This window comes from Suncus etruscus, chromosome 4, assembly GCF_024139225.1.
Source record: "Suncus etruscus isolate mSunEtr1 chromosome 4, mSunEtr1.pri.cur, whole genome shotgun sequence".
Lineage (NCBI taxonomy): Eukaryota > Metazoa > Chordata > Mammalia > Eulipotyphla > Soricidae > Suncus > Suncus etruscus.
In genome coordinates this window covers 27,314,179-27,327,306 of record NC_064851.1, presented here as the reverse complement: position 1 = coordinate 27,327,306, position 13,128 = coordinate 27,314,179, and the positions used below count along the sequence as shown (strand labels likewise).

General features: G+C 32.8%; 1 protein-coding gene across 1 annotated transcript in view; it reads right to left on the bottom strand.

Moving 5' to 3' along the window:
• The window catches only part of TNNI3K (TNNI3 interacting kinase), a 307,398-nt gene that overhangs the window by 212,778 nt on the left and 81,492 nt on the right, over window positions 1-13,128 (bottom strand). Inside the window, exons 7-9 of the mRNA XM_049772005.1 lie at window positions 11,628-11,766; window positions 4,793-4,937; window positions 4,598-4,702 (exon numbers count right to left, since the gene is read on the bottom strand). Of these exons, the coding sequence (XP_049627962.1) occupies window positions 4,598-4,702; window positions 4,793-4,937; window positions 11,628-11,766 (389 nt within the window). The remainder of the gene's footprint in view (window positions 1-4,597; window positions 4,703-4,792; window positions 4,938-11,627; window positions 11,767-13,128) is intronic.

Genomic DNA, 13,128 nt, shown 5'->3' with positions numbered 1-13,128 from the left:
GTGCCACTGCTCCGGCCCCAAGGAGATGGTTTTTAAATAAATGTACTGAGATCTTGATCTTATATATGCCATTTACAGAAAAGTGAAGAATTAATTTTGACTTTTGACTCAGATATATATATGAGCTCCAAAAATGACACAAAGAGGAGAGAATAAAGGTGAAAATCAAACTCATATTTTAATATAACCCAAATGATATTAATATATTTGATTTCAAAGATTGTGTATATGATTCTGATAATTCGTTTATTTTTTTCCTTTGATTTTTGGGTTATATCTATTAGTATTCAGGTCTGACACATGGCTCAGGGATCACTCCTGGCTTGGCAAATTTATATAGTTCCATGGCTCATACTAGGGCTGTCGACATGCAAGACAAGTGTTCTTTTGACTCAGTTTAAATTTCTAGCATCTTTCATAAAATATTCCCTATGATACTTTTTATAATAAAATAAAATATTTTCTGTTCTGTGTATTTTTAACTTCAGAACATAGGCATTCTGTAAGACAATGAAAAGGAAACTCCAGGAGGCTCTTGAGAGATTCAGCTAAATTCAAGTCAGAGTCTAAAATTATTCATGCAAAACGCACACATTGTCTAATACACTTTCTTGATCATAGGGCAAGATCTCAAAGCTGTCAGTTTTCTAATGAAGCATTGGTTGTGGAGTTAAAAATTCAGAGCTCTGCCCCATACTAATTAAAAGGCCTCAAACAAATTCTCGGCTCTCTTTAAATTTTAGTGTTATTACTTATAAAATAATGCTATAGTTAATTTTTACCTACCAGATTATTGATGAAATTCAGTAAATAAATGCCTGTGAAAGCATATTAGAAGACAATCCATGTTTGGCTCTGTCTAACTGGAAGAAAATTGTAAAAAAAAAATTGGGCCAAATTTAGTTTGGAAGTATGGCACTTGCCTTTAAGACAATCAATAGTAGGGGCCAGGAAGGTGGCGCTAGAGATAAGGTGTCTGCCTTGTAAGCGCTACCAAAGAACGGACCGCAGTTCGATCCCCCGGCGTCCCATATGGTCCCCCCAAGCCAGGGGCGATTTCTGAGCACATAGCCAGGAGTAACCCCTGAGCGTCAAACGGGTGTGGCCCAAAAAAAAAAACCAAAAAAAAAAAAAAAAAAAAAAGAGTTCAAAGTGATTTAAACTAAAAGTCCAGTCTAAAATTTTGGGCCCGGAGAGATGGCACAGTGGCGTTTGCCTTACAAGCAGCCGATCCAGGACCAAAGGTGGTTGGTTCGAATCCCGGTGTCCCATATGGTCCCCCGTGCCTGCCAGGAGCTATTTCTAAGCAGACAGCCAGGAGTAACCCCTGAGCACGGCTGGGTGTGACCCAAAAACTAAAAAAAAAAAAAAAAGACAATCAATAGTAGTTGAAAGCCCAGCACTGAATGTCTCCAAAGCATATTCAGTAGTTAATCCTTAGCACAGAGCCAAGATTAAGCACTATACTGTCCAAATTAACCTATTACCAATTACCTGTAAAATAAATAAAAGTTTTATAATGTTTTACAACATTTGACAAATAATTAAAATTTTATTTCTATTGATTACTAGGTAAACTAATATATATGCAGAAAAACTGGATAAAGAAAATCATGATGGTAATAAATACTTTTTAGTATTTTGCTTAGTAGTTTTCAAAAGTTTATATTCTTATTTTTTCTCATACCTCTTTTGTTATTGCTACTACATTACAAAGTCTAATGGCAACTCAAATGCAATGGAGCAATGGAGGAAAGTAAAGGAAAGTAATTTTGAGAAAAGCCCTATTTAAATCATGGCAAAAGTTTGTAAGAAGATTATGAAATTGATATTTTATTAATTAAACTGTTTGATCTTTGATCTTATTCATAGCAAAAAATCTAAGTGAATTCAATTTTATAAGCAATAATAGCAATGAATGTATGCTTTTATAACATTTGGCTTTGGCTTCTGTTTTTTGAAATAGTTTTAGAGCCATAAAGAGCCATTAAATTATCATCTTTTGTAACATAATAAGCCTCATTCAATCACACATGTTTAGTTTTTAATAAATAAATTTTTGGAATATGTAAGATAACCGTGGATTGGGAATTAGTTCCCACTGAAAAGCACTCAGTGGTTGCAAGTTTATCAGTTCTACAACCAACTTATGAAGGAAGAAGGTAAGGTTAAGGATACATAAATTAATTATGGTCAGTCATTTATGGACAAATATTGTCTAAGTAATGAAGCTTCCATAAATTTCTCCAAGATATGAGATATAGAAGGATGTTGGATAACTGAACACATGTTGGTTCTAGAAGATGCTAGAAGACACTATGTAAGGTCTGGAGTCTTCAAATATATCTACTGCATGCATATCTTTAATCAATTTTTGAGTTGCATTTTCTTGAAAAATATTGGTAACATAGTCTTTTCTGAGAGTTTTCTGAGTTCTGTGAGCTACTCTTGCAAATTAACAAACTTGAGCAAGAGTTCTTATAACTTCTAATATAAAGATGGTGAGAAGAACAGGCTAGCAATCAGGGCCTGTGATTGACTTTTGAAGTATGAGGAAGTCTGCTGGAATGAGTCCTTAATCTGTGAGACTGAACACTAAACTGTAATAGTTGGAAAGAATTATAGAATATTCACTTAAATTTTGGAAAATCTCTCTTTCTCTAGATATAATATATGTGTGTATATACACATGTAAGCTTTAGAAAACATAACCTATGCTATCACTATTATTTGTACATCAAAAGAGTCATAGTCAGAGTAACTCATTATATAAAAGGAGTTTATCTTACAAGTCTGTGTTTAAAACAATACAAATAAATAGTATTTACAAAATAAATCAATTAACTATACACATTTAACTATGTTCACTAATACACATTTTTATATAATCTCCTTGGAGGAAATGACAACGACATTGAACAAGTTGGCTTAAACTTATGTCCACAGGGTAGCAGAATTATTTGAAAACTGAATGAGGAATCAGCTGAAAGAACCATGGCTACAAATGGAGGAGGAAGGACATCAGCAATCCACATATATAAAGACTATCAATTATTTCCATTGACAAATTAAATTGATTCATTTAGACTGAAAGCATGATCTAAAAATCTCTTGCAACTGTTTATTTCCTGAGAGTTTAGATAAAAAGATAAAATATTTTGTTAGAAGAAAATGAAAATATATAAAAAAACAGAATAAAAGAAATTTATTGCATGTTTTTCTTTTTGTTTTGTTTTGTTTTTGGCCACACTGGTGACATGCAGGGGTTACTCCTGGCTATTTGCTCAGAAATCACTCCTGGCTTAGGGGACCACATGGGATGCCGGCAAGCACAGACAAGGCAGAGAAACTTTACCGCTTGCTCCACTGCTCTGGCCCCATGCACGTTTTTCTATTCGTAAATATCTTCAGCTAGTTATTTTGGCTCAAAAAATTCACATTTCTTATCTATATAAGAATAGTGCTAACTTTATAAAATAATAATAAAGATGATATAATAGTTGTGAATCATTCAATAAATGCTCAACATTATAGATGCTATTTTCCCTCCAAAAATGGTAGTTCAGGAAGGAACTTTCCTTTCCCAGAGGTTCCTTCATTTTGGGTAAACAAATATGTTGATAAAAATATATATGGAAATTCTTAGAAGTTTATATCTGGTGCCAAAGCATAAGTCTAATTTTAGTTTTATTTAATTTTAATGAAAAATTCACTATTTATGTTATTTACCAATAATCTACAAGTACTATGTTCCAATACATATTTAAAGGAACTAACTAACTAGCTCAGAAATCAATAATGTGTAGCTAACAATATTATATTCAAGATTAAATTTACTATGATTATATTTTATGATAAAAATTTAACTCACTAAAACGTTTTATAGTTTATCTGTCTTACTTTTGGCCATCTAGAAAAGCTCAGTTATTAATAATTTTCCCTTCCTCCTTCTCTTCCTTTCTTTTTCTTTTTTCCCTTTCTTTTTATTTCTTTAATTTTGTAAACCCAGCTGCTCTCTCAATGTACTTTTCTAGAACCACATTGTTAAGGATCTCTTATGCTTTCCTAGAAAAGTGCTAATGTGTACTTAGGCATCTCAGTGGCCATTCTAACTATCCTCACATATACTGACAGATAGTTGTCTCAGAAAGGTAGGTGCATCTGCATGTAAGTTTTCAAAAGTGTGGAAAAATATGTCACATCAGACACTGATGAATTCTGGTAATGAGATTCTTGTCAGAAGAGGATTATGGGCACTGCCCCTTTAGGCAGTTTTCTGCAGAGTGAAGTGGAATAGAAGCAATATGCTTACAGATGTTGATATGCCTGTTGCCTTGGTAACATCAGTCCCTGTCTTTGTGGCCACTGCCAGCAATGCAGCATCTGGCTCCAGCCCCATCTGTTGTATTAACTGCGGCATCTGCCTCTACCTTTTCTTCTGTGCATCTAGTTTGGGCTCCTTGTCCTCTGCCAACCCTCTGCCCTTGCTCTCTGATTACAACATCTGCCACTGTTTGTTCTTGCTTTATGTACACAACTCCATTTGCCATAGGTTGTCAGTGAAGTTTAGTGGCCTTGCACTTAAATGTTCTTTTACCTGTGGAAAACAGTTTCACTAAAGATATTTTCCTTAGTCAGACTTTCTATTCCTGATATTTGAATAATTTCCTTGGCAACTTCAAATTTTCCATTGTAGCATGCCCTAGAGTTAAAGAAAGAAGTTTTATATTAGTGATACATTCAATATATCTCAAAGAACTCTGAATATATTATGTATATTCAAAATACTCACAGATGCAAAGGAGTGTCTCCATAGATATTAACAGCATGTGGCTGAACTTCCAAATCACTCTGGAGTAGGAACTTCACTATATCATGATGTCCAAAGCGAGAACAGAAATGAAGTGGAACATGGTCTTCATTGTCCTGAGCATTCACTATCATCAACAGGAAACAAAAAATACATTGTTTTGAATCCTCTGATTCTCAGTCACTTAATGGATAGTATCAAAAACTTTGTGGTGTGCCTGAGAGATTTCTAAAAATTGCCAGCTGATGATAATAGAAAAGGAAACTAAGTGAAACCAATTAAAAGAGCTATAATTCTATTATATTGCCTATTACCACATTAACTAGGCTTTCTTCTAATTCCCATAAATTCTATGGAACGTATCTAATCAAATCTACCTTGCATAATGGAATAGTTAAGGAAATAAATAAGCATCTGAAAGGTACTCATAACCTTATTTTCACAACTACACTCTTTTAAATTGATTTTCCTCCCTGGAATATGTTAAAAATTAGATCTTAGCCAAGGCAGCATTCACAGATATTTAACTAAATAGATCATGGAGGAAGCATCACTGTGTATGATTAGAACATTCTTCAGGAGGTTCTAATAAATTTTAAATCAAGATTTCTGTACCTAAAGCATAGAGGACATATTATGAAGTTGTGCTACATAAAGGACAACCTCATTATCTGTTTTACCTTTCACGGATGCTTAATTCAATTGTTCACTTAGCAATGAACATGGGTCCTTCTCTTTGGTTCACCTTTCCATATAACCTCTTCCCAAGTTTTGTCATTTTTATATACTGAAAATACTGAGAGGAGACTTTTTTTTTAATTACAGGAACAAATCTAGTTCCCTTTGCTTCTAAGAAACAGAATTAAGAGAAGGTACCCATATGTTCTAGTTTAGGCTTCTTATTCTAGAACATTTTAAAATAGTGATTATTTTATTCTTACCAGTGCCTTGTCTTATATGTTAATCTAAAGGTTTCTCAAGCCAACCTTTTATAACAGAACTGATAACAGAAAGTGTAGCTTATCCGAGCAACGTAGCAGTGATACGATTCTTACTATCACTGATTCCAGCCACAGATTTTGTGCCAGAAGCAAAAGTGTTGGTATGGTTTCTATCATGGATGGAAGTGACATAGGATTAATTTTAGTTTGTGTAAGAATTGCAAACCTGATTTACCTCTTTCTAGTAGGGGGAATATTTTGTGTCTACTGGTATTCTTTAATACATGTCTTTTATACTTAAATATCGAAATTAATTTCCTTTTGAAATAAGAATATCAGACTGTTATATACCCAACCCAAAATGATAGCTATACTTCAGACACTACACATTGGAGGTATTGATATTTTTAGTAACAATAAGTACTATAATGATTGTATTATAGGGATGCAGTTGAGATTAGATATAGCAGAGATTAGATAAAGTCAAGATTGGTAAGGATTTTATGATTCCTCTGGCATGACATATTAGACATATAAGAAAATGCTTACCCTGGGGCTAAAGCAATAGTGTGGGCAGGGGGTTTATCTTGTACTTGGACAAACCAAGTTTGTTCCAAGGCATTGATCTCCCCTAAACCTACTAGGAATAATTTCTAAGCCAGATCCAGTAACCCCCGAGTTTCTCTGGGTATGTTCTATAAACTACACACACAAACAAAAAAGCTTACTCTATCTCTCTATTAATCTTCTTCCTAGAAATTTTTCAACTACTAAGTTAAAATTATGTTGAGTAAATAGTCATTATTCTAAAATTGTTTATGAGCCAATGGAATAGTCCATATTTATAGTCTTAAAATTCGAATGACTAAATACCTAGATTATTTTTTCTGAATATGTTTTAGTACAAGTTTAAGAACTAATATATTTTGGATGAACAATTTCATTATGTATTTGTCTTATTATTTGATTACTCTGTTCATATTTACAACGTGCTTTATTAATGTAAAAATAATAGTCTTTGATTATAAGCAAACCTCATCAAACTTCATAACTCTAATTCATGTATGTGTGTGAATATGAAATAATTGAGACTAATAATCCTTTTAATAATGAGAGTAGAAAGGAAAAAAAGGCAAGATAATAGCATTTAAAAATGTACATGTATTTTATTACTGTGTTGTTATAATTATCACTTAAAATTTAATGAGCACTTGCTATAAACCTTGTATGTGTTTATATCTGTGGATAAGAATTTTCACTTTATAGTCTGACAAGATCTTAAGCCAAAATTAAGTCTCACAAAGTCACTGAATTCTTTCAAAACTCTTATTGAAAAATAATTCTTTAAGCATCTTCTATTTAATGAATGGTTCACAAGGACACCTTTCCTTCTGAAGCAAGTCTCTGGTTGCTTTGATTATCTTCCTTTTATGATATTTTTTCCTTTGTTCAAAGTCTGCTGTAAGCTAAGATAAGTCAATACAATGACTCAATACCTGAGAACAGTTGGGAGTCCAGAACATCTTGAGGTCATATAAGAGCTCTTAAGCTCCAGAGGACACTGCATTTTAGAAAAGAATGCAGCATGATCTTCCATTAATTCACAATTTGCCCTTGCTCATCGCTATCCCACTTTACAATATTTTCAGTTTTAATAAGTAAACTTAGAGCTGATTATTTAAGAAGATGGTAAATTACTTGTAATAACCAATACATTTTTCCTAGCAAAGGAAATATAAATATCAACCAATAAGTCAATAGGCAAGAGAAATATGAATCAGAGTACATACATACACAAGCAATTTACTCTATTGGGATACATCTGATCTTATCTTGGACCAATTTGTAAGGTCAAACTTATACCTTATATCTTGTCATTAAATGGAATCTTTTCATGGAAGTCTAATTGTGTTAACTTAGCATCTCATGAGACCTCTAAAAATAGTATTTTGAGCAGCTAAATAATTATCATACATTATTTAGAAAATATCTAGTGTGTAGTTCTCTATTCTGAGTGTTTGCTCTTTAATTTCTTTGAAATAAGTATTTATTGAATTGATATGTAGATTATGCTAGTTCTTGCTTGTTTATGCTTATCGATCTGGATGCTAAAAATTGTATATTAATACAGCAATGTTAACATATCCCCATAGAACTCTAAAATAATTCTCAATCTGTCTTATAATATTTCTAGTAAAAAATCTGTGTTAGAATTCTGACATGATGTTTTTTTAAATAAAATGCATCATTTTTAATTTTACCATGACCCACAAATGGTTATAACTTTCTATAATATCCTGCTCCATGTTATAAATACCATAGAACATTTAACATGCAGCTGATAAGAATTGAATAATCTGGTGCTGAAGCAATAGAACAGTGGGTAGAATGCTTGCTTTGCATGTGGCTGATATGGGTCCAATCTAGACATTACATATATTATCCCAAGCACCACCAGCTGTGATTCCTGAGACTGGATTAACCTCTAAGCATCAATAAGTGTGGGCTAAAAATCAAGATAAAAGGTATACATTTTAATTTCTAGTATAGTCATTATTAAAGTAATAAATTATGAATATTATATCACTATTTTCTTTTTATGGAGTACAACAATATTCTAATCTATTCCAAATCAATGAGCAAGTATTAATAATTTTTTAATTGTCCTATGATGTAAAGACAGAAGATTAGGCATAAAGTTCATGAAACAGAGTAGGTTAATCTTAAATATTGTTTAACTGAAGAGGTTGCTCTCAGAATTACATTTTGGCTATTTCTGTAGCCTGTATTTATTTTCTTTTGTGACAGCCTATTGCCGTGGAAACATACTATAAAACAGCAGATTATAAATTGTGTTCCTTTGGGGGTCATCTGTTTAATCTTCTTCTTAAGTACATTTAACACAGGCAAGATCTATGTATAAAATAAATCATCTGATGACTTAGTTACATTTTGGAATAAGTGAGCAAGCTTATAAATCCTATACAATGTCTGTCAGCACAATAGACTGGCTGGTTTATTTGTTGCAATCAGTTGATATACAAAAGGAACTTAAATAGTAAGGTGTGCTAAAAGCCAATAAAAGTGCTAGAAGACTGAGTCATGCTGCCTCTTCATTTTTTAAATGATTGAGTAGGATGTGTATAGTTCTTGTATGAATCAGAAAGAAAATGTTGAAAATTATAACACATGATGCGAGTGTGCAGGGGAATCGGGGACAGTACACATTTCATTGCTTTTTTGTAGAAGAACCCTTTGATCCTAGAGACATGCTGATCATAAATGACACTCATTTTGACACTACTGAGCTTTTGGAGTTGCACTGAGGATTAAAAAGCCGAGGTTGGCATTGATAATAAAAGGAAAAAGTAAAGTGGTTCCTGACCCCTTGCAAGAATAAGGCAGTTTCAAAAACAGAATTATGTGTTCAGTAATTCACACAGGTAAAAGGCTGCCTATTCTAAAGCAAAAGAATCAAAGAGACTGGTTAAATAAGGTCCAAGGAACAGAATTCCTTATATCCTGATAATACAAGTTGCATATGATAATGCTATTGAGAATATGCCTGGGTGATTTCATACTATTTTTTACAGAAAATGGCAAACACTGTGCCTCTCAAAATTTACAAGACAAAATGGTCCTTATTTCAAGATGTAAACTGGACAATCCAGTGTCTCTGAGAGACAATGTGTTTTTACTTATGAGTAAGTAAAAACATTGATTAGCTTTATTAACTGAATATCAACATGAATTTTGGACCAAAGAACTGACAGCACTAAAGCTTTGACAACCTTGTCCTTTGGAATTGTATATCCTTTCTACTGCAAAGGCCAGCAGTTCTTATAGTTTGGTTTTTAATTAAGTCTCTTGGGGGTCAATGGAAGAATGTTGGATATGCCTCAGAGAATGTAATGACAAGATATAACTCTGAGAGAATTTGTGTCAAAAAATAAAATTTGTGAGGAAGTGAGAAATGAAGAAGAGAACAATTAGATCAATGCTCTACTTGAACAAAAATCATAAGGTTAAATTTAAAATTTGAAAAATTAAAGTATATGGAAATCTTACTAGCTGTATCTTAAATCTTATCTGTGTATTTTAAAGTTTCCCCCCAACTGAGTACCTCTATTTCTATTGTTGATAAAGAATACTCATTGTAGATTTACTGTGATGGAAATATTTTGATAATTGGAGAGTTGTAACATGTTATGAAATTATGTTCCTAAAACATAAAGTCATGTAACAATATAACTCAATAAAAATTTAAAGTAGCAATGTCACATGTTAAAGAGTATATAAAGAATAAATGAAACTCTTTTATTGTTGTGAAGTGAAATTCATATACTTTGATAGAAGTCAAACATATGCATACTCTTAGATCCAGCGATTTCTAAAACATGAAACAACTCATATGGGAAATTGTATATGTGTATGCAAAAAATGAGTAAGACATTTTTTGTCAGTTACATTCATTAAAATTGAACATTAGAACTAATGGAATGCTCAGTAGGGAGAGAATGGACAAATTGAGGAATAATATTCAGCAATAAATGAGGATAATGAATCCTACAAGATAAATAAATATCAGAATCATTTTGTTGTTCAAAAGAATGTAGCTTATGAGACCAGCGATAGTACAGCAGTAGGGCATGTGTCTTGGATGGACCTTGGTTCATCCTTCGGCATCCCATATGGTCTCCCAAGCCAGGAGCGATTTCTGAGCGCTTAGCCAGGAGTAACCACAGAGAGTCATCGGGTGTAAAAAAAAAAAAAAGAAAAGAAAAAGAAAAGAAAGAAAGAATGTAGTCTTCATGAGGCCAGAGCAAAAGTGCAGCAGGTAGTGCATTTGCCTTGAATGATGCCGACCTGGATTTAATCCCTCACACCCCAAGCCTGGGCAGTAATCTTTGAGTGCAGAGAAAACTCTGAGCACCAGTATGTCTAGCCACAAAACAAAACAAAACAAAAGAAATAATTCAGACATAAGCTTAGAGAATCTTCAGAAACATAAACAACTGACTTAAGACAGTAAATTAATTGCTAATTACTTTGATGAAAGCTATTTACTTATTTACATATTTACTTATTTACAAGGTGGGGCCGAAGAGATAGCATGGAGGTAAGGCGTTTGCCTTTCATGCAGAAAAACAGTGGTTCGAATCCAGGCATCCCATATGGTCCCCCGAGCCTGCCGGGAGCGATTTCTGAGCATAGAAGATTTTACAAGAGAACTTACCAAAAATCAATTTTCCAAATAAACTGTTTTCAAATTTTTACATGAACATATAAATATAATTATATAACTATAATTATATGTTATTAATGTAACAAATATAATTTATCAGGTAATTTTTCATGAGTAAATATTCACTTAAGATTTGAGAATTTTTCTATATTCTAAGCTTGCCTCAAGTAAAATATTTAGTGAAGAACAATAACCAGGAAATATTTGTATGGGAGATTTCCGTACCTTTACTAAGGTACCAAATATAAGAGTTGAAGATCAGGAGATATAGTACAGTGGGTAAGGCACTGGCCTTGCATGCAGTTGACCCAGATTTAATTTCTGGCACTTCATATGCTCCTCTGAGTACTGCAAGGAGTAATTCATGTGTGTATAGCCAGGAATAAGCCCTGAACACAGGTGGGCATGCACCCACCCTCCACACAAAAGAGTTGAATTAAAATGTATCAAGTAAAATTCATGTAAATATGTTTAAATAATTGAAATATATATCACATATACTTAAGTGGCTTAAAATTAGCAAATGAGCAGAGAATTAACCAAAGTAAGATAATTCTCTGTTGAATAAGAAGTACAAATAAAAAATATATGTGATGTAAAAGATAGAAAGGGTATTTTAAGTATATATTACCATCTGCTTTGCTGCCTTCCTCTATCAGTAGTTTTGCAATATTAAAGTAACCTTTTGCAGATGCCAGGTGGAGAGGCCTATCTCCAACTTCACCACTCACATTTACATCAGCGCCAAATTTCAAAAGAAGGCGGGTTACCTAAAGGAACAATTATTGAAATTAACATCAAAATTCAAAAAAAATGTAAGGTCTTGTTTTTTTTTTTCAACATTAAAGAAGACATAATAATATTTTCTATTAGGATCTTTTTAGTCCCCAAATACTAAAAAAATCTAAGTTCTTGTCAAAACAATAGGATTAATATCAAAATAAAAATTGTCCAATTTTAGGGCTTGATATTGTTGTCTATCTATAATTCTAACCAGAGTCATTAATAATTGGTATATTTTTTCCCAAAGCTGACCAGTGTCAGCACTGATTAATTAAATTTTTGATTTTCATGAAAGCTCCATGCACAGGTAAATAATGATCTTGCTTTCTACAGGAGTCCTGGATCCTCTATATATATAAGTAAATAAAGGATAGTTGCACTGTTCAGTTTACAAGATTACTTTAAATTTTTATTTATTCACATAGAAACTTTCCAAAATCAATTCAATGTACAGAATACTTCCTAATGACAATTCAGAAATTAGTACAGTGATCTAAATTAATAAGGAGAGCATGGGTGTTTGCCTTGTATGCATCCGACCTGGGACAAATCTGGGTTTGATCCCGGTCATCCCAAATGGTCCCCTGGAGCCTGCCAGAAGCCATTTCTGAGCCCAGAGCCAGGAGTAAGCCCTGAGTGCCTCTGCACTGCTGTGGTCCCAAAACCAAAATAAAGAAATAAATTGATATGGGTAGATCCACTTGTGTCAATTTAAGAAAGTTGCGGAAATATCCCTTAATTATTTTCATCACTGAGGTATCACACTATGAAACTATTGACTTTGTATCACCATATAAATGTTTTGTGAAGAAACATTTCTAGATTATGCTACATCTTTGGCAGACACTCTAGAAAAAAAACAGCTATATGGGTGAGATGTGAGGAAACCATTAGAGTTTGTGTACAAAGAAACTTCTGAAATCAGCTTTCTATTTATTTGCTATGCCACATAAGTCAATGACTGGATCTCTTGAGACATCAGTTTCTTCAATGATAATATAGGAATGATAATAACTTTACTTCATTAAGCTGTTGTGGGGATTAAATAAATTGTTGCATGTAAAGCAGCTAGAAAAATGCTTAATACTTAGGAAATCTAGTACAAATAGTAGCATCAACTGTGGAATATGCACATTTTATACCTTTGTCAGCTAATAGGCAGACCAATACTTAATTCAGAAGAAATCATAATTATAGAAGTCGAGAAACAGAAAAACGTGCACTTTTAAATAAATATTTCTACTTACAGAGTCTCCATCAATTCTCATTAGGAGTCTTTATAATTATATAATGTATATATACATAATAGGATTCTTTATCATTAAAATTATAATGAAAGATTTAAATTA